Consider the following 22,705-nt stretch of genomic DNA (forward strand, 5'->3'; position numbering starts at 1 on the left):
CCCCTCCGCTGCGATTGTCAGTCTGACTTTGTGATGATCTCTCCTCCAGGTGAGATCATCAACTGGGTGGCGTTGGATCGGGAGCGACACGGCCAGCACACCCTGAAGGTGATGGTGACTGACCAGGGACACCCTCGTTTAAACGCCACGGCAACCGTTCACATCCTGATCACAGACATCAACGACAACAGTCCACAGTTTAGACACATTCCTGCTAGCAAAGAGCTGAGTATCCACGTGAGTGAAATGTTCAAAAGAATATTTATATTTTTTCTCTATTTTTTTTATTGTTCATACAAGACGTTCCAAAATAAAAGAAGCTATTTTCTATGAACAGTAGAAGTTAGACAGAAAAAGAACATCTTATTGTACATGCACCTCCTTGATCAGCGTATTAACACAAGATGGCAACAGACAAAAAATAATAATAAAGATAAATAAATTAAAAGTAATTCTTTCCAAAACAATGACCCCTTCCAAAACTGATCCCCAATTCACAGTTTGAGTTAATCTAAATTGTTATCCATCATTGTAGTGTATCTATCAAAAATTTTATCCTTGAATGTTTTGTTTGTGCATGTTTAAATGTAATACCAATGAGTTCCATAATTTAACACCATGAACTGATGTGAAAAACAGAATAACTCCAAAAAAATTACTTTATTGTTAAATTTTATTTGATGCAGTGGTTGAAAATAACATGGAAACAAAGCTTTATTTTTGTTGATGAGAGCTAAAGCTACGTTTTATTAAGTAATTAAATAGTAATAAAAAATAAAAGTATTCAAATTACAAAAATCTATAAAAACATAAAAATTACTTGTTCAATGTACCCTCTTTCTAAGTCTGGTTACAATGAGCAACCTTCCTATATCATGGATAAAAAATGTATTCCTTAAAAAATATTTGTTATACACATGGAAATAAATAAAAGTTGGTTTCACCCATTAGACCATCCACCTGCCAATCAAAAACCCAAACTTCTAAAAATATACAAACAAAAGTTTGAAGAAATCATAACAACTAACAAAAAATAACAATTTCAGAGTTCATGAAAAACGCAAAAAACATATTTAAAAATATGTCAATGGAAAGTGGGAACTTGGAGAGAAGTGATAATTGCCTTGAAGTACACCCTACTTTTTTCTGCCAACAACATTGTATGTTACAGTACAGACCAAAAGTTTGGACACACTGTCCCATTCATTTGAATGAGAGGGTCGGCCAAACTATTGGTCTGTACTGTATGTTTGCTCCGTTATAGTTTTTTTTATAACAACTTGTTTGCTGTTCACTTTAAGCAGCTTAACTTCCCGTAAATAAGCTTTGTTGGTTTTTCTAAATATACTGTTTATTTTTATATAGGCAGAAAAATGTCAAACTACCTTAAATGTTCCTTTTTTTTTTATCTCCAAGCAGGCAAGGCAGTTCTTTTTATATTCCAAATGTAAAAACTTTCTTCAATCTTTTTTTAACCCTTGTGCTATCCTAGGCACTTTAACATTGGGAGTTGGGTCATCTAGACCCACTAGACAGTGCGCTGAACCTTTTTTCTTCAATGATTTGTGAACCTCACTGGTGTCCATGGATTATATGAAATCTTTCCACCTTTATCCATCTTTGTCATGGTAGGGAGAACATGCCAAAGTAAGGGTGGGGTCATCTAAGATAGCACAAGGGTTAAAGTTATCATCTTTCTCAATAGTTGATTTTTTTGCCCAATAGAAATTATTGAGCAAACCTGGGTCTGTAGTGGTTATTGGCTTTCATTTCCAAACACATTTCAGTCATTCATTTGTTCTCTTAGTGTTTCATAGGATTTTATTTTTTCAAATGTTGAGAAATAATTTATTTTTTTAGTTTTAATTTTCGCTTTAATCTTTTTGAGTCATCTGAGTAGTTCAACTACTGACCAAACATGTACATTAATCTAAAGAAGCAAGACAACATGTGGTCAAAGGAGCTCTCCATCCAGGCTTGTGAGGTTTACTCAACACTGGTTATGTGTGATGAGCATTTCATCTCCCTCCTCTCTGTTTGGCAGATGCAGGCAGATGCCCCTGCAGGATCTGTGGTGACAAACATGTTTGCAACAGACTTGGATGCAGGAGAGAATGGAACAGTTACTTATTCTCTGATGACAGGTGAGCTCTAAATGTGTGTTTTTCAGTTGGAGCCTTTGTTTTTACCTGACGAACAGAGATGGTAACTCTGCTGTTTTCTGTCTTTCGGTTTAGAAGGGGATGCGGTCGGACACTTTGAGGTGGACAGTGAAAGCGGAGAGATTAGAATGACTCAGCTTTTCACCCAAAATACCAAACAGCATTACATTCTGAAAGTAACAGCAAAGGACGGTGGAGTTTCTCCACAGGAAAATACTGCAGTGCTTCATGTGCAGGTAAGAACTACTTGTGGTGGAAATAATTTTAGTTTCCTGTTGTAACTACAAGTGTTGCATGGTTTTCTTCCACAGGTCTATGGATCTGAGAAAGCGTTCGGCATCTCCAGCCACCAGGCTTTGAGGCATTTCTTTGTGCGTGAGGACACCAAGCCTGGGGCTGTTATTGGCTCTGTGAGTGTGGGGAGTGAAGGCAGGTTTCATTACTCCATCGCCGAAGGGGATGGGAGCCTTTACTTTGGCATTGATGGCACCTCTGGTGACCTCTACGTTAACCAGCCACTGGACTACGAGTCCACGTCTCAGTTCTTCTTGCTGGTTCGCGCTGAGGATGTGGGCCCTGCTGCTGGGGTGAACGTGTCTGTTGCTGTCAGTGTCACGGTGGAAGACGTCAATGATCACACGCCTTGGTTCTTGGAGGAGCTGGTGATTTTTGGTCTACGCGAAGACGCCGCAGTTGGGTCACTGGCATTTGCCTTTCATGCCAGAGATGCAGATGGGACTTTTCCAAATGGTGCCCTCCGTTACAGTCTTACCTCTGACATCAGCGAGTCTCCATCCCATTTCCCCTTTGACATTGACCCACGCACAGGTTGCCTGACTGTCGCAGCACCACTGGACCGCGAGAGTGTACCCTCTTTTGTGTTCACTGTAACTGCAACAGACCAGGCCATCAGCAAGGAGGAGAGGAAACAGGCGTCGGTGACGGCTCAGCTCTTTCTGCTAGACGTAAACGATAACCGGCCAGTGTTTGTGTCAGGCGACACAGTCCAGGTGATGGAGGATGCAGAGGTGGGGAGTCTCCTGCATCATTTCCTGGCTATAGATGGGGACTTGGGGGCAAATGGGGTTACCACTTTCTCCCTTATCGCTGGAAACAGCAAGGGTGTCTTCTCGCTGGAGGAGAGAACAGGTAACCACTTGTATTTGTTTTATTTACACGAACAATAAAAAAGCATACAAATTTCTTTCTTTTCGAATTTTCATTGTATTAAAAACAAATTAATTCTCACAATTGTCATTCTTTGAAAAACAGAAGTCATTGAGATTAAGTTAGATTTAGTGAATAGTGACAAAAATTAAATGAAACCTTTAAATTCTTTATTTATTTGCAATAATTTTTTTCATTAATGAATTTTTTTTAACCTGTTTTGCATGGCGGAGACATCTTAACATTCACCTTACCAAAGGTTTATTATTGATATATTTATATATTTATATACAGTACGTTGTGAGGATGAAAAGTTGCGTTTTCTTTAAATAACAGATTTTATTTTGGTAATTTTACTGTAACAATTTTTACTCAATGAGATTGCCTCTTTCTCTTGAAAAACTCTGCATCTTCTAAGTTTGGACCTTTTGTTTGTATTTTTCGTCTTTAAGGTCTCCTGTTTTTGTCCTCTCCTCTGGACTATGAGACTCAGCAAGTCCACCGTATAACTGTCCGTGCTGTTGACCACGGCGCCCCCCAGCTCTCCTCCACTCAGACTCTGACGGTGAAGGTGGGGGACGTGAACGATCAGGCGCCGGTCTTCAGTGAGATCATCTATGAGGCCAGTGTGGCAGAGAACAGAGACGCTGGAGAGCCAGTGGTTAGGGTGTCTGCAACTGACATAGACTCAGGTAATGTTTAAGACCTAGTTTTCCTTTTTATCCGTTTATCTTTTTTTTAAACTGAGGTGATCATATGAAGTTTGGTTTGTATGGTTTTAACTCATAGACAAACTCTGAAAACAGAATAAAAACACAATTTTGGTTTTTAAATTTTTACTCTGATCATCTTTTGATCTATTGTAGCAGCGTTCCAGGTTTTTCTTTTAAGTATAATTATGCCGTTTTTAGCCAAAATCAATACATTTTTGTGTGATTTTCTTGGACATAGTTGCTGCAGAGCAGCAGTAGTTCCTTAGAAATACACCTCTGAGTTGTGGGTAGGACTTTTGCAACAGAGTAAGCCCGCCCCCACTTCCCTTCGTCCATCCGTTTACACTCTTGGCTGCTAGCTTACAGCTTCTCACAACCCTAACCTAACATTACTGGTGTAACAAAAATGGTGAGCAGTAACAGAGCTATCCAGCCAGATGCCACCTCAGACGAGGAAAACAAGACGAACATGGATCTAGTCGCCAGTGAATGCATCAGAATGGAACGAGCAGAGAGCTTGTGGGTTGCCGACTGTAGCACCTACGTCGCAAATAAGCTCTTTTTCCAATGGCATATTTTCATCTGATCTTAATTCCCCATAAATTTAATAAATAAATACTCGAAAAGGCTATTTTGAGTTTAATCTTTTTTTCTCCATCATGAGAAAAATGCCACAAAAGTCAAAAACATCAAAAACACCATTTTTATCTGAGTGTGTTTCTAAATCCAACCCCAAAAAAAAGCTTGAATATTCAGAACATCATATGATAGCTGATTTTTATTCTGTCAACAAAGTTTACCTTCATTTGCACCAACTATTTTCACCTTTAGGTTGTACAAGAGGACACCATGGCCGTCTCACCACAAAATGTTAGGTTGCAGATCTAACTGGTGGCTCTTAATGAGCTAAATAAACCTGATATAACTTTGCACAGATTCATAAAAGTGGGCAAATAAAATGCTCCAACATAATATTGGGACATCTATACAGTGGCTCAATCAAAACATATATGTGCCAAACTTACTCTCAGCAATAACACACACATATTCTTAAAGGGTATTTTTCTAGTAAATACCAAGGAAGTCATGATGGCAAACCAGCCTGGAAAGGAAATAGCAGTTGAAGGAAGCCTCGGGGTAATTTATGTGTGGTGCCAAAAGACAAGGAATAGAAGAGGAAACACAGTTGATAAAATAGTAGCAAGACAAGGCTTAAAAATAGATGAAAAAACATGATTTAGAATCTAATGTTCAATGCTTTTTTGAACAGCTTTTTCCCAAATGATACATTTAAAAATAAAGTTAAAAAAGCAGGACAAGATTGTTTTTTAATGTATTATCTCAATTGTAGTTTTTAGCCCAGACTTGAGTCTTTACCAGAGTAAACACCAAAGAAATAAGATGCAACCTAGTTATTATTTATTATTCAATTTGATCTGATGCCATGTAAGAAGCTCTTTTTATTTAAATAAATGCTTCTCCTTAATAGCATCAACTTACTTTTAGCAACAGTGTTACTCATTAGTCTTAATTTTAATATGCTTTGGCCTTTCATATTGCATGTAAGAAGAACTTCTTTTAAACTCCAGATTGTTTGTTTGGGTGGCTGGTGATTTGGTTCAGCCAGAAAAATCCTCCTCAGCTGCAGTTAGTCTTCAAAACTCTAGATGGCAGCACTCGCCTGCTTTCCTGAATCCTGACTCGTACCATCAACTGCTCTCAATTCCACAGACAGACTTTGTTACAAAAACGTAACCAGAAAAACTGCAATTTAATGTAATTCAAATAAAGTGTAATTGTTGTTCACATGTTCACCAGTTTGTTGCAATTCTAACTGAAATCATCTGCTCTTAGGTCAGTTGGACTCTCCCTCTGACCTCAACTCATAAATCAACACTTAATAGCTGATTATTTTTATGCGTTGAGGCTCAGAAATTTCTATTTCATCGTGCAATAAAGTACCTGTGAGACCTTTCCGAAGTAATTGAAGTGGAGGGGAACGTGGCAGAACGGTCTGCAGGAGAACCAACATTCTTGTTAGTGGGAATTGTCCAAGAACAGCAAGCACACTACTCCTCTGGGAGAGGTGAACAGTCCTCACTCAGGATGATTGCCATAATCCAAGCCATCTGTGCCAATAAGAGCAGTGTTTTCATCTATTGCCTGGTCTTGCGGCTCAGCCCGCCCTCCCCAAAGTCTTATTTCAATGTCCTTTTTTCTGCTTTCCACCACAGATGACCATTTTTTGTGTCTCCTGTGGATCCAGCTTTCATACTTTTAGAGTGACACAGACAAATGAGCAGGGTGACAAAAACCTTTATGTTACTCAGCACATCCCGGATTCTGCTGAATCACGCGACTCTGCACACAAATACACGTCCTGTGTTCTCATCACAAGATGACTCATAGTTTTAATTTTACTGGTCCGTTTTATGGTGAAATGTGATCACCACCTCGGGCTGGTCACTTTTGTATCGTACATTATAAAGAATACCTCAGTGATTTCCTTTAAAAGACCTCAGCCGGAGGAAGAAAGAGGTTTTTATGCGATTGATTCCATTTATTGTGACAGAGCTTTTAATAAACGTAGAGCATAACAGACCAAAAAGATTATTTTTTTCATTATATGAAAAAAAAATTATTTTAACAGTAAAAATTGGTTTGCACAGTGAAAGACACGTTCTGGACAGAGCGCCAAAAAAGAACAACCATTAATAAAAAAAACTTGAGTCAATTTTAATAGAATATTTTAGTTGATGCATTGTTTTTCAACACTTTTATCATTTTTTTGGCTCTGAGAATGAAAAGAGAATGATGCAAAACCTGCTCCTATCAATGTCCAATAAGCTGAGGTTATTTAATAGGTGCAGTTGCTGACAGCCAGAGGTAATCTCCACCACATGTCCTGAGTAACGCAGTGCAGACTTGTGACTGAGATGCTCACAAGTCATTTTTCTTCGCATGCACTGGTAGCTTAAACCTGTAAATCAGTTTGCAACAATGCAGCAGTGACCAGGCTTCCACCCTTCACTATTGTATACGGACTTCATCGTTCTTTTCATCCAGCTGTCTCGTTCTTTCGAAAGTTGAGTGTTAGCGGCCTTTCTGCGGTGGAAGCCATGTTTTTAGTCTGCATCAGATTTAACACATCAGGTTTTGCAGCACTTATTTTTCTGAAGGTCTTGTGTTTGTGCAGAGCTTTTTATGCTTATAAAAACTTAGCGCAGTCACATGGTCATGAGGCATCTGTGGAAAGCAGTTTTCCCATTACTACAGGCCAGCAGACAGCCTTTGAAAAGCCTCTAAGTGCCAAAAAACGGTTTCACACCTGCATCTAGTTTGGGACAGTTTTCACACTGCACTTTTAGGAAAAGCCATGAGTGGGCTAATGTCACACAGTTAAAAAAGATGCTCATTTGGGAGCAAAATCGCCTGTATTTAGAACAGATCAAAACTTTTCATGGGCTGGACAGTCCATCTGCATCCCTCACCGCTGAAAGAAGCCAAGTTTTACAAAATAAAACTAGTTCAAGACAATTATTTAAAAGGCAAAGCAGACTTCAGTTGTTTGGTCTTCAGGTTCGCATGAGCTTTCAAACAAATGCTGCTCTCAACTAATCATTTATTGTAAAAAAAAAAACAACAACAACAACATAAGGTTAAGTCTTAAAGGGAACATGTGATTTTTCTAATTTGATCGTTCAAATTTGAAAGTTTCAAATCCCCCCGTGATAGCAAAAAATGAACTCTAGTCCCATTCAGGGTCACTGGGATGGGGTAAACCCTGGACAGTTCTCTTATGAGACCATTTTTTTTAATGTTCAAAGAGGTTTTATCTATTTATTAATCATAACAGTAGAAAAATGACTTGCATTAGAGAGTTACTTGTGTGTTGATACCAGTCGTGTGTGTCCCCCTCCAGAGGAAAACGCTGTGGTGTGGTACAGTCTGCTGCCCGGTCCTGGCTATGAGCTGTTCAGCATCAACCCGTACTCAGGTGTGATCACCACCAACTCCCGCCTGGACAGAGAACAGCATTCACACTTCATGCTTAGAGGTAAAGCCCCTCGCACAATATAAAGACTTCAAAAATCATCCTGTTGCATTTCAGTCTCAAGGGGCTGTGAACTGGATTTCATTATGGGATGTTAGGAGGCCTTAGAAGATTTAATTGAATAATCATTTGCCTTTGGGAGGCAAGCAAGTGGAATGTCTGTAAAAGAAATCATGACAGACCTAAATTTTTGGCATCTCTCATCAATATGGTTTGAAAAGACTGAATCTATCAGCTGGAGGTTTTGTGGATTTGAACTTTGATTATAGTCATCTGCATTCTCAAGCACAAACTTTCTTCACTACCCCACATCGCTCTGTTTCCCATTCTGCAAATGCTCTTTTCCTGCTTCATAGCCAAAGTCATAAAGACTTTAACGTCTGCTTCTGCAGGAGGCCAGAATTATTCAGCAGATTGATTTATGTGAAGTTTAAAGGCCTAAACTGTGTTATCCAACCTCTGCCTCCCGCACCCTCCTCGCTCTGCTGTTGTGTTTGCTTACACACAGTAATTACACGCAGCCTCGCCAGCAGTGGGTAGTGATTAAAAATGCTTTCAGATGGTTTATCACAATATTTGTGCAGTCACCAGTATGACGAACAATTAAATCCAATAATAAAAAGTAATGACAGGAAAGCCCGGGCATGCTAAAGTACTGCTAGAATCACAGAGGGCTTCTTGGAAACACTGAAATATGTGGCAACTGATTTGACACAGATGGATTCAGAATGAAAGTTGAAAATGGATGAAAAATGGATGCTGATGTTGACAGTTTATCAGTTTATTAATCTCATTTTGTTTTAGAGTAGTTTTCTTGGTGGTTTTGCATATTAAATTCAACGTCAGTGTAAATAGGCCCAGCAGTTTTTCATTCCTCACATATTCCAGGAGCATAGTCTCCTTTTCTGCTAAAAATGTCTGATTTGTTTGTTTGTTTGTTTTTCAAATTCCCATCTGCAGTTCAGGCTCGGGACAGCGGCTTGCGGCCACTTTCGGGTACAGCCACAGTTCTGTGCTCTGTCCTGGATGATAACGACAACCCTCCAGTCTTCATGCAGTCCTCCTTCACCATCCGCCTGCCAGAAAACCTTCTTCCTGGGGTCATCCACACAGCTCAGGCCTTTGACCCAGACCAGGAAGAAAACAGCACCATCTACTACTCCCTATTAGGTAGGGAATTCCTGTTGCTGCAGATTTGGGTCTCTGGATATATTTTTTTAGAATCCTACACAAGAGTTGTGTTTGTTTAACAGTTTTTATAATATTTTGGGATACAATTTATTATGAAAATAAATAAAAGTATTCTTTTTTTTCCTTATTCAACATCTGTAGGTGAGGACTACGAGGGTTTGTTCACTGTTAACAGTCAGACCGGTGCCATTAGCAGCACTCGGGTTCTTGATCGGGAGGAAACAGAAAATTATACTCTCACAATAAAGGCCCTGGACTCTGGTCCAATCCCACTGAGCTCCACTACCCAGCTTGAGCTGGTGCTGCTGGACCAGAACGACAATTCCCCCTCCTTCAGCTTTAGGAGCTACCGTGCCTCTGTCGTGGAGGGCCTCTCAGCTGGAAGCGAGGTCCTGCGTGTCAGCGCCTTTGACCCAGACGAAGGCCCCAACGGGGATGTGACCTACTCCCTGACAGAGGACGGCAACCAGGGCGCCTTTTCCATCGACGCCTTCACCGGAGTGATCCGAACTACCAAGTCTCTGGACAGAGAGAGCAGGGCTCAGTACACGCTCAGAGTGGTGGCCTCTGACAGCTGCTCTCAGGGGCCGCTGAGCTCTGTGGTGTCCGTCAGCATACAGGTCGAGGACGTCAATGATAACATCCCCATCTGTGATCAGAACCCCTTCGATGCATGGGTGTCCACAAGGACGCCACCAAATCAGATACTGACCACAGTGACTGCGACTGATGGAGATGAGGGGGAGAATGGGACAGTGGAGTTCAGGCTGTACGATGAGGAGAATCTGTTTGACATCAACAGTGAGTCTGGAGAGATCTCTCTGAGGAGGAGAGTTAGAGCAGGATTCTCAGGGAGGAGGCTGCAGGTTGTGGTTTCAGACAGAGGAAATCCTGCTCTGACCTCCAACTGCCTGGTTCTGATCCATCTGAAAGGAGAGCACGAGGGACTCCAGTTCACAAACATGGTGTACAACGTTTCTGTGAAGGAGAACAGCAGAGCAGGTATAATTTTATTCTCCTGTGGCTTTACTTTTGACTAGTATTCAAGAAACTACAACTGTGGTGATTTTTTTTTAACTTTTCATCTTCTAAAGGGACTTGGATTGCAAAAGTGGAGGCCAGGGACCAAACAATCAATTCCCAGAGGATCACATATTCCATATTCAGCGGCAATGAGAATCACATTTTCTCCATCAACCGTCACACAGGTGAAAACATGGCAAAAGAAATTCTGGCTGTTCATTCTCAGCATTTTTTTTTATAATTTTTTTGCAATATCCCATCATGTACACTAAATCTTTTTCTACAGTATCATCTTCTACCTTTAATCCTCTTAATTTCCTATGATATTCTCTGGAAAAACCACTTTATTCATTTATGGATTCATTCAGATTTATCTCAAACACCTGGAATATTTCCTCCTTCAACAGTTATCTAGAGCTGAAACCGCCGATATATATGGTATGCCTAAAATTAACTACATATGCCATAACACCTCAGAAATGCATAACACTTAAAAAACATATTTCAGAGAAAATAATAGACTTAATAAAGTGCAGCAAAACACAACAAATAAAGATAGTCTAAACTTAAAAACAAAGGCAGTAATCCATGTCTGTATAGATATAAATGTGATGTAAAATTGGGATTGCGATTAAATATGCTGCCTTGATGTTGAGGTTAGTGATTATTCTCCTTCACAAATCAGAAGGCTCTTTTCCCTAGTTTAGTTTTTTGAATGTTGTTTTAAACACCTGAAGCATTTTTTTTGATCAAGTTCTGGGCTTTAAAATTGTTTTTGGTGACACAAAAACCTAATACAGCAGTGGTTTACCTTGGGTGATGCTGGCTGGGGTTTTAGATGTTTGTATTCTAGCCTTGACTTTATCTGCATTTATTGCTGGTTTGACTGTGAACCTGACTGAACCATAGAGTGATCAGATAGTAAAAACTCTTCATTGAGAAAATAAAAAAGTGATGTGTGTTTCAGGGAGACACCCTCCCTAAGCCTTGCTGGGAATAATTATTTCTGCCCTAAAAAATAAAATATAAAAAGATGAAGAAAAGCAACTAGTATCATGGATTGCAAAAAAAAAAAAAAAAAAAAAAAACTCATCGGAAATGTTTATTTCCGCTTCAGGGGACATCCGTGTTCAGAAAGACAACTACTTGGACTTTGAGGTGGACCCTCACATGCAGCTGGTGGTTCTGGGTGACAGTGGACTGCAGACGGCTTACTGCAGGGTCTCCATCACACTGCTGGACATCAATGACAACGCACCACAGTTTGAACACAGCAGCTATAAAACCTCTGTTTGGGAGGGCCAAGTGCTCAACACCTATATCATGCAGGTAAACTATATTGAAAAGAGCATTTGACTTTTAAAAATGGACCTGTCATTGTGAGTCTGTGGTTTGTTTTCCTCACTTCTGAACAGGTGTTTGCATCAGACGCAGACAGCGGTGTGAATGGACAGATCGAATACTCCATCCTGTCCGGGAACAATAATGGCGCTTTTATTTTGGACTCTCTGGGAGGCATCCTTGCTACTAACGTTGCTCTAGATCGGGAGATCACCTCTTCTTACAAGTAAGCCTGTTTTACATGCAATGAGATTTATTTAGATTATTTGCATGGAGATCAGGTCAGGTTTTTAATCTCTGTTCAGTGAAAATGAAACCTTAAGTGGGAATGGAATGTCACCCTTTGATCAACCTACTGGGCAATCAAAAGACCATAACACAGTCTATGTGCAAGTTTGAGCTCTAGGATTAGCTTGTTTAAAAAATCAACCCTCTCAACCTACGTTCATACTGCCTTCTGTGTGCAAAACGCGCACAAAACTCAGCGTTCCTGTGTAACTATGCAAGTTTTTACTACTATTTTGGGGCTCTACATACAAAACAGGCAGCCATTGAAAGTAAAAATCAGGTCCAACTTTGACCAATCATGGACTCGAATTTAGTAGTGACCGGTAGGTAGCATCCCTTTCAATTTACAGAGGTACCAATAATTTGAAAATTTATCATAGAGGAGAAATTAATTATTGTAGTTTGTGCCCAGCTGGAATTATATGACCCCAAGTCTTTGATATATTGGAAAAGAGCTGTGAAAAAAACGCCTGGAGCATGATTAACAAGATTTGCATTGCTTCCACATTTCGCACCATTAAATCTCTTCCTACTGTAGGTGGCAGACATGAGCTAGTAAACAGTACGAAAAGAAAAGGAAGAAGAAGCCCCTCCTTGCTTGTCCAGTGTGAACACCATGGACTAAACACCAAGGTTGCATGCCCGGTGTGTACGTAGCATCAGAATGATCATAAATAATAACTAAAGCAGCAAACTTTAGAGATGCTTCGGACACCAAAACATGTTTGTTTTAGGTGTATAGTTAGACATTTTAGTATGGGAGTCACTGAAGAAAAGCTCCCTTTAGTGGCCTGCCTCTAGTGGTCTTTTGGTGAAACTGCAACAATGTGGAATTTCCTGGAATGTGGGGGCTTGGTCAAATTCTAGCAGAAATGCATGAAAGAAATGTGTGTTTTATGGTAGAAAGCCACAAAGCATCTTTGTTCCAGGGCCAACATTTAGTGTAAACCATGTTTCGCCACATTATTCTTGCTAATGGGTCAGTAGAGGGCCACTTTCTACATAAATCTGTTTCCAACTCACAGATACGTCTGAATAGATAACATAAAAGGTTAAGCAGTAGTCGTACTCCCTAGAGACCGGCTGGGCCTCACCACAACAAGTAACAGTTTGGGATGCTGACTTGAAATCCCCTTCACCCGTGAATGAGATGAATGTATTGATCCTGATGAGCGGCTGGCATTAATCTGCACTGATCCCTCTAATGTTCAGCAGATGCTGCAGATGCACAGGCGTGGAATAATTTACATTTAGTTTTGGGTGGCTACATTTCTTCTGTGAAGGCCGTTCAGCTGATGAGTGCCTCAGTTCCTTTGAGGTTCAGTGAGCCGTGGCACAGTGCAGACATGTGAGACAGATTTCCTTTTCTGGTCCTCTTTTAGCCCCAGACTGCACAAGGGATTTATGTCAGCCATCTTGAGAAATGAGCTGTGGTCAGCAAGGTCCAGAACACATTTTTGTCTTGTGTTTAAGTCTGGGGAACTAACCCAAAGAAGTTACCATATAAACTGTTACAATATTCTCTTTCCTTATGTTGTAATACAAAATTGACCAAATAGAACAGGAAAAGCGAAAATTAAAATTTTGCTACAAGGTGTCAGTTGGGTGGATGTGTCGCTGATTAAAAAAACTTCCCCCAGAAGAATTGGGATAAAAGATAAATTGATAAAATAAATTAAAAATTGAAGTTAATGTTTTCTGGCTGCTTTCAGACCAACAAAATCCAGTGAATTCAGTTCATATTTGTTTACCTTTCTTTTTTTGACTCTACACTCGTAACCCTTGTGCTATCCTAGGCACTTTAACATTGGGAGTTGGGTCATCTAGACCCACTAGACAGTGCTCTGAACCTTTTCTTCAATGATTTGTGATCTTCACTGGTGTCCATGGATTACATGAAATCTTTCCACCTTTATCCACCTTTGTCATGGTAGGGAGAACACGTCAATGTAAGGGTGGGGTCATCTAGGATAGCACAAGGGCTAAACAGACACTATTGTTCAAAACAAGCTCATACCAGAATAGAAAAAGCACAAAGGAGACAACACAGTTATTTTGCTAGTCCTCTGACTATAAGCAAAGGCTCTTTTACCTCTTCTTCATCACACTGGGATGAGAAGTCTTTCAATATTTTAGAGTCTTGCTCCAATTCATGTTTACATTTGGGCTTGTTTTTCTATCCTACGCCAGTTAGCTGCTGCTCTTTGGTTGTTGGGATAGTCCTTCTGCATTTACGCTGAAGTTAACCGAGGTTCACGTGTGAGCACATTTAGACCCTTGCTCTCAGATGGAGCAGAGTTTTCTTGTTCTTGTTCAGGTGTGGACCAAGCTGCCGTAAACTGCCAAACAAAGCAAACTGCCTAAAGAAGTAAACTCTACAGTTAAAAAAATAATAATTATGACCTACCCAAACTAAATATGCACATGCTGTATGTCCTATGCAGGGCTGCACAATGGCAAAGTGGTCTTGCCTCACCCAAGGAAGCTCTGGTTCAGATCCTGGCTGGGACCTATCTGTGTGGAGTTTGCATGTTGTCTCCGGCCAGTCTAGCTTCCTCCCACAGGCCAAAAACATGCTCCTTGGGTTAATTGGTTACTCTAAAGTGTGCACGTGTGCATGGAGTGATTATGTGGCCCTGCGACAAACCGGCAAACTTTCCAGGGTGTACCCCGCCTTCGCCAAACTCGTGACCCCAAAAGGCATACAGTAGGTTAAGAAGGTGGATGGATGGATTTTTTTATCCATCCATTTTCCAAACCCGCTGAATTCATTTTGGGGTCCACTCTGCCACAGTGCAGCCATATGACTACTAGCTAATGTTAAATAATATCGCTTCACTTTTTTAGGTAACATAAGAAAAAAAATGTGCAAAGATTTGGATTTGCATTTTTTTTATGTGTGCATTACAGGCTGGTTCTGCAGGCATCAGACAAAGGGACTCCTCCACTCAGCAGCACTGCCACTGTTAGGGTCCAAGTGGTGGATGTCAATGACAACAGCCCCGTCATCCCAGCCATGGATCCTGCAGTCATAGCTGAGAGTGAGTCTCTTGTGAAGCTTGTGTACACAAAGCGCCTGAAGTAACACACTAACTCTCTCCGTAGATCTACCTGCAGGAAGCATAGTCACACAGGTGGCTGCGAACGACGTTGACCTGAATTCGGCTATAACCTACAGCTTCTCAGAGAATAGCAGCAGCAGCGCTCCCTTTACCATCGACCGTTACACAGGGCTCATCACCCTGACCCAAGCTCTGGACCATGAGGCACAGAAAGAGTACACTCTGAAAGTGTGGGCCTCTGACTCCATCCACCACACCTCTGGAGAGGTCAAAGTTCAAGTGCTTGATGTGAATGACAATGCTCCAGTCTTCACACAAGTTTCCTACAAGGTATAAATAACATACGGATTAACACGTACCAATAGAGTTGAAGCTATACAATTTCTGTTTGTTGAAATTTTAATTTTAAGTTAATAACAGTATCGTAGATCTTAACACTTCAGGCTTCATTAGCCTGACCCTTAAAGGTCTACTAGAATGAGCTGGTATTTTTTTAAATTGACTCTTGATGTGTTTTTTAAAGGTGGAAATGTCAGAACTGGCCTCAGCAGAAACCTTAGTTCTGACAGTGTCAGCCACCGACCGAGATTCTGGACTCAACGGAAAGATCACCTATAGACTTCTATCATCCCCCTTGCAAGGCTTTTACATACAACCAGACACAGGTACTGAACTGTTTGATGGTTTACAAAGTTGTTCCAGACCTGATGAAAGAAAGTTGGTAATCGTAGAGCATATGTGCATATGGCACAAAAGTGATATTATTTTGCATTTTTAGTTTAGACAAAATTTGGGAGACTACTATGAAAAGCAAATCAAAACAGAGGAGCACAAAATACACCCAATAATTAAGACATTTAAACAGGCCTACAGTAAAAATGTACCCAAGGTTTTATCTGTTTCAAATCAAAAGTGGGGTCAACTCTATATGTCAAAGCAAAATGGGAAAAGGATTTGAGAGGAAAAATCTCAGAGGAGATGTGGGACGATATGTGGAAATTTCACCAAACCACTATGCAGTCACAAAAATGGTGAGAAAGGGCAAACTAATTAAAACAAAGCAATTTGCATGGATAGGGATTCAAATCAAACACATATTTTTTAGGAATGAGAGAAAATAAAGCTCTTCTGGGACATCATCCACTCAGCTGTATGTGAAACACTCAGGTATAAAATACCCCAAACATGTCTTGTGATGTATCTGGGTTACTTAAAGGGAACTGTACATAAAACTGACCAAAATCTAGTAAAAGCTCTTCTTGTGGCAGCAAAGAAAGCCATAACTAAGAACTGGCAGAAGGCTGAAGGACCAACACACAACCAATGGATGTATATTGTGGAAGAAATCCAAAAAAATGAGAAACTTACATACAAACTAAAAATAAAGGAAGAACAATTTCTGAAGGACTGGGAAAAATGGTATATGTACAAAACAAAAAAAGGTTATGACATGTAGTGAACTTTGTGTTCAGAATCCTGGAAAGGAAAAAAATTCAACCTGAAAAACTCTACATACCTCCTTATATTGAGTTTTTCTTTTCTTTTGTTTTTCGTTCAATATATAATGTTTCAATGCTTCAAACTTTGTTCATGTGTTTAAAAATAATAAAAAGAAATTTACAAAAAAAAGTGAAATGAGAGGGCACAGAAACATTTTTTATGAAAAGCTTTCAGCACCTGAGTACTTGGTAATTTTTTTCTGTTGTATATTTTAGGTTTTGTGAAATTAGTGGGGGTTTTAATCACGTTTTAATCATGAGTTGTGAAATAAGAAGATTTCAGAAGTGACTGAAAAAGAGCTTCAGAGGAGCCGTGGCCTCAGTCTTACCCCACACTATAAAGCCCAAAAGCTTGAAAAGAAGATAACTCCTGCTGAGCTGAAACTAAACCAGCTCTACTCAACACGTCATATTCACTCAAAATTGTCTCCTATCATCTCCGAGCTTCAAATTCAATATTAAAGAGAAAATTGTCTGCACCCTCTATTACTGGAAATTACATGAATGCTTTCGGAAAAAAAAAAAAACTTTTGTCTGAAATCCAAAAAGGTAATATTTGATTTTCTGTGAAGTGGTCTCCTCTCCTTCTCTGTGCTGAAACGCATGTGGTCATCATTTCCACCAGCTTAAGTGGCTGTGAAGTGGAATAAGTAACGGGACTGTCAAAGTCTTTGATGTCATCCAACAAGTAAATTGCTCCTACTACAGTCCACACATGGAGTCCATTCAGGAAGTATTACACAGAACATGATGATACACTGTGAGATCTAACAAGCACAGAAATTTCTACATTACTCCTGGGTACTTTATATTTATCTGTAGGATTAGGAAAATATAGTATTTAAATCTTGAATTTGAATTAGTCACTTTAGTTGTTTACAGTAAATTAAATAGAATGTGTATTTGTTCTAGGGTACTGTAAAATCATAATTATGTCTAAATAGATTAAATAAATTTACCTTAACTAATTGATATTTTACTGATCTCTATCTACGCATTGTTATTTTTACTATAGAAAACCCCAACACAACCCAATCTTATTCTGTTTTTTGTATTTTGCAATAGTGTTTGAAAGTAAAAATAGCATTTGGGACCATACTTTAGTTTAAATATGCACCAAAGTATGAGTTTTCAAGGAAATGCTGACCTAAATATACATTATAAAGTATACAGATCATATGCAAATTTTGATTTTTTTTTGTTAGATTATAATATATAAAGTATACAGATCATATGCAAATCTTGACTTTTTTTGTTAGATTATAATAGAAAAGAAAACTTGTTTGTATGAGACTGCAGCTCTGCTTCTGACCTGTATGTCATCCAAAACACTTCATTTAAAAAAGAACTGATGTCCTCACAGTTCAGCATCACGATGTATTACTATTAATTCTTTTTTTGTTGTTGTTGGAATGGACAAAAGAAGATATTATACATCATCATCAATAATAAACTACATGAACAGTAGTCTTTCCATGTTTGTTTCAAAGGGGACTCAAATACACAAATGAGATTTATAATACCCAATTCAAATTTTTAAATTAAGCTTTAATGTCCCATTTAACTGTACCTTCTCTTCTTTGCTGTTTGTAATTTGTTTACTCTTCGATGACAGGATTCATTCCAGTTTATAATCAAAAGTACTTGTTGCTAGTTTTGTACCTTTAACTGAGTCTTTCTAGATTGACACATCACTCCATTTAAAATTCCCCAGCATGACCATGAACCTACCGGTACTTTTGTTTGCCTAGATTGTCCTGATGACGTAGTCTAAAAACATTTTGTGAAAATCTTTTTACTGTAAACATGTCACAGCAGCAGAACCTTGAGTTACAGTCATAAAAGCTGTTAATTAAGTTAAGAAGTTAAGATGAAGTACATAGACCTACATCATCTGAATGAAGTTTAATGAGCCACACCTCCAATCCATCATGTCTACACTCTAGTTAAAGCTCAACTGATCCTTTTATTACCTTTTTTAACACAAGTGTAACATCATGTGCTGACCAAAAGCTTGCCATGTAGATCAGAGACGGTGCGAGAGAAAGTGAAACTATTTTACTCTTTTGCTCTGCTGCTGCCTGTAACCGTCACCACAGGAAGTTTCCACATTTGTTAATTTTGATGTGAAAGTCCCAGATCTGAAAACAAAGAGTTTAAAGCCCAGGAAGTGATGTCATCTGATCGTTATCAGATTATCGGGTTTTAATCGCCACACGAACTGGCAGCTTATGAAGGCACAGAAAATAATATAGCAGGTACAATCTTTGAAAATGTATGTTAAAGGTAGATGAATGGGACACTCTGCATCTCTCAATAGTTGTTAGACATAAGATTTATTTTAATTCATGTAATATTTGTTGTTTGTTGTTTCTGTTTGTTTAAGAATTTAGTACTAGCCAAACAAGTTAGAAAAAATAAACTGAATCTTTTTGTACAAAAGAATAATTATATGTGTACCTGGTAAGAAAACATGTTACCAGACATTTCATTAACTCTGAATATTTTATTTTTCAGGTTCTGTTTTTACAAGCAAGCCCTTAAAGGCCATTACAAATACCAATCCGATCCATCTTCTGGTTGAGGCGCGAGATGGCGGGGATCCTGTTCGCTCCACTGTGGCTTCCATTGATGTGCTGATCCTGGACTCCAATGACCATGAACCACTCTTTCCCCAGGACGTCTACACACTCACTCTGCCAGAAGACACATCCACGGACACCACCCTCCTCACTTTGTCTGCAGAGGACAAAGACTGGAGTCAGGACAATACACATTTGGACTACGCTATCACTGGGGGAAATGAAGAGACACGGTTTTGTTTGGAGGTGAACATGGCCGCAGTTGAAAATCAGATGAAAAATGTTGGAAGGCTCGTCCTGTGTAACCCCTTGGACCGTGAAACAACAGAGAGCTACGAGCTAACAGTGAGTGTTTCTGATCGAGGGATACCTCCGCTGAACAGCTCGGCGGTCGTCCGAGTAACGGTGACAGACTGCAATGACAATGCCCCAATCTTTTCCAGCACAGAGTACCACGCACAGGTGAGCGAAAACAGCCAGATAGGTACCAGTCTGCTGCAGGTTAGTGCTCAGGACCCTGACCTGGGAATCAACGGCCTGGTGCGGTACGACATCATTGCTGGAAACAATAAGGGTCACCTAAACCTTGACCCTCACACTGGCCTTTTGCTGATCAACCACTCACTTGACTATGAACAAGACCCAAAATACACTTTAACTATCAGAGCATCTGATGCCGGTGAAGCGGCTGAAAACCATAAAGTGTCTTTTGCAGTTGTTTTTATCACAGTGTCAGATGAAAATGACAATACTCCATACTTCATGTTCCCTGCGGTTAACTGTTCGGTTCTGGAAAACCTTCCAGCATTTACTCACACATGTTCTGTCCTTGCTGTTGACAATGACTTGGGTTCCTACGGCCAGCTCACATACTCTATTGTTTCTCCTTGCTTCATGGACTATAGCGGGGGCAACCCTGAGAAGAAGGAAGCCTTTGCCATTGATCCACTTACCGGCGACATCCACACCAGACAGACTTTTGATTATGAACGAGAGAGTGTGTACTGCTTTGTAGTGGAGGCCAGAGACAAAGGCGACAAAACAGCCACAACTAGAGTGCAGGTGCTCATCAAAGGAGTGGATGAGTTCAGTCCTGTCTTTGCCCAAAATAAATACCACTTCCTCCTGCCAGAACACATAAAAACTGGAGAAATTGTGGGTTTTGTGATGGCAGTGGACCAAGATGGAGGTGTGGATGGGCTGGTGGAGTATTCACTTGTTAACTCTTCACCTTTTTTCTCAATCAACAAAACGATTGGTGCTATCTATGTGTCCGGTCCAGTTTATCGTAGAAGAGGAGGCCATGGCGGTGAGGATGGGGTTGAGCTGGTGGTCTCTGCAGGTAGCCCCAGACCAGGCTCTAAGACTGCAACCTGCCTAGTGTATGTCAATATCTCCAGCTCAGCAGAGGACCTCTACGGCATGCCCCTCCATGCACATGTGCTCACTTTGAGTATCCCACTTGCCATGTTCTTCCTTGTGCTCTCCATCTTTGTCTGCTTGACTGTCAGGTACAAAGTTAAAGAAGCCAACAATCGAAAGGTGGATGGTTTGGATGCACAGCTCAGCCATGGTTCAATCAGTGAATCAGACAGCCAAACACAAAGCGTTATATCCCTGCAGGATGTGACTCAGCCTAACACCCTAGTCTCGAAGAGGGATGCTTACTGTCAGTCAGACTCGAGTGGCCGTGGATCAGCAGAGGGAGAGACAGCAGAGGACCAGGAAATCAAGTGGATCAATGAGTTCCCTTGCCGTAAAACAGATGAGGCTGCCACACAGGCCACTGGGATTCAAAAGACTTCCCCACTGGCAGATAACGTTTCCAGCCACTCCATTGATGTTGGGCCAGAACATATTTTAGCCATTAATAAATGTTTGGGTATGGCCATGCCAAGCACGGAAAGCCTCTACCATTTTAAGGAGGAAGGAGGAGGTGAGGGACTACTTCCTGTAATCCTTAAGGTGAAAGACTTAGAAGAAAACATGGGGACAAAAGGGTATGCCCCTTTTTCTCAAGCCTCAGCTTCTGCAGATTCGTTGTCTTCACTTGTGTGCCTTGAAGAGCAGCTGCAGGGCAGCTACTACTGGGACCATCTACTGGACTGGGAACCATGCTTCCGAAACCTGGCCTCAGTTTTCACAGATATAGGCATGCTTCCCGATGAGGAGCTTCAAGGGGGGCGCGAGGACGTGGCAGCAGAGTCCATCTGCCTCATGTATCCACCTCCTCTAATAACAGGAGTAGCTCAGCCTGGCATTCGAACTGTTCCCCCACGTAAGCCAGTGCGAGTCCCGAGCCTGAGCAGGAAGTCCTCTTTCCCCAAATATGCTTATTCGCCTTTGGGCAGAAACACAGGACTTACTCCGTCAGCCATGACACCAACTTTCTCACCGTCATTGTCCTCCCTTACTGTAAGGACCCCCAACACCTCTCCAGTTGTCTCAGACTCTGGGGTAGGGGGCATCAGAGTCGACTCAGGGCCTCACACTGTCAGCCTTTTAGAGTCCGAAATTCATGTTTGACGAAAAACTTTATTATTTAATAATTTTTTAATGGTTTGGTTACATTTTAAAACATGCTTGTTTCTATATTCATCAAACTGCTCGTACTTTGTTTTTCCTTTTTGTGTGGATTCAAACTCATAAATTAATTGTATTTTGAAAATGACAAATTACAAGACTGTAATACTGGAATTTATTAACCAATTAAATAACTTCTTTACATAAAATCTAAAGCAGTTTCGAAATAAACCTGAAGTCCACCTGCATTATTGTTCTACAATATAACTTTTGAGGAAACAAATGTTTTAGTTAGCTGCAGAATGCAGTTTTTTTAAACACATTTCTTTGTACTGAAAATGAAACACTTTGTTATTGCGCTTGATTCTAAAAAGGACATTTCTTTATATTGTTAGTTTAATGAAGTCACAAAAGAACAGCAATGTTGATCTCAAGTCAAGGCAGTCTTGCTGGAATTGTAATAAATAAGTTATGTTTTGAATAAATACCCTTCTAGCTTTCCTGTTATCCATATTTATTGCCAATTAAATCTGCCTATAAGGCATTTAATTGGAACTGAGGGGGATGGGGGAGAGTACTTTTTCAGTCGCTCATTTACAAAACAGTTTGAGATTCAAGCTGCAAATTTTTGTTAAAAAACGTTTTTTAGTTAAAAGTACGGTGGTGAGACCCACCATTGCAGCAAAAAAGTAACTGTGCTGACAAAAAAAGACATTGCACATAAAAAGAAACTCTGCAAATAAAAATAAATAATGTTGTAAATAAAATAAATACTACAAATAGAAAGAAATGCTAGTGCGCACAAAAAACTAAAAATATTGCAAATAAAGCCACAATGGAAGTGGAATTATTGGGGAGGGTTTTTGCCCGTCCACAGCTGCGAGAAGAAGGAGAAAAAAGAACAGGAGTACAAATTGGAAAACGAACAAGAATGTTTAACCCTTGTGCTATCCTAGGCACTTTACCATTGGGAGTTGGGTCATCTAGACCCACTAAACAGTGCGCTAAACCTTTTTTATTCAATGATTTGTGATCTTCACTGGTGTCCATGGATTACATGAAATCTTTCCACCTTTATCCACCTTTTTCATGGTAGGGAG

At 40.1% G+C, this 22,705-nt stretch overlaps 1 protein-coding gene across 1 annotated transcript in view; it reads left to right on the forward strand.

Moving 5' to 3' along the window:
- dchs2 (dachsous cadherin-related 2) overlaps positions 1 to 22,104 on the forward strand; it is a 37,793-nt gene extending 15,689 nt beyond the window's left edge. The window contains exons 6-20 of the mRNA XM_004066020.4: positions 50 to 237; positions 2,045 to 2,144; positions 2,238 to 2,398; positions 2,474 to 3,311; positions 3,782 to 4,021; positions 7,965 to 8,099; positions 9,057 to 9,266; positions 9,429 to 10,289; positions 10,382 to 10,495; positions 11,428 to 11,639; positions 11,726 to 11,877; positions 14,850 to 14,980; positions 15,045 to 15,331; positions 15,525 to 15,666; positions 19,018 to 22,104. Of these exons, the coding sequence (XP_004066068.2) occupies positions 50 to 237; positions 2,045 to 2,144; positions 2,238 to 2,398; positions 2,474 to 3,311; positions 3,782 to 4,021; positions 7,965 to 8,099; positions 9,057 to 9,266; positions 9,429 to 10,289; positions 10,382 to 10,495; positions 11,428 to 11,639; positions 11,726 to 11,877; positions 14,850 to 14,980; positions 15,045 to 15,331; positions 15,525 to 15,666; positions 19,018 to 21,608 (6,362 nt within the window). The 3' untranslated portion in view covers positions 21,609 to 22,104. The remainder of the gene's footprint in view (positions 1 to 49; positions 238 to 2,044; positions 2,145 to 2,237; positions 2,399 to 2,473; positions 3,312 to 3,781; positions 4,022 to 7,964; positions 8,100 to 9,056; positions 9,267 to 9,428; positions 10,290 to 10,381; positions 10,496 to 11,427; positions 11,640 to 11,725; positions 11,878 to 14,849; positions 14,981 to 15,044; positions 15,332 to 15,524; positions 15,667 to 19,017) is intronic.
- Positions 22,105 to 22,705: the final 601 nt, after the last annotated feature.

This window comes from Oryzias latipes, chromosome 1 (genome assembly GCF_002234675.1).
Source record: "Oryzias latipes chromosome 1, ASM223467v1".
In the NCBI taxonomy this organism is placed as follows: Eukaryota; Metazoa; Chordata; class Actinopteri; order Beloniformes; family Adrianichthyidae; genus Oryzias; species Oryzias latipes.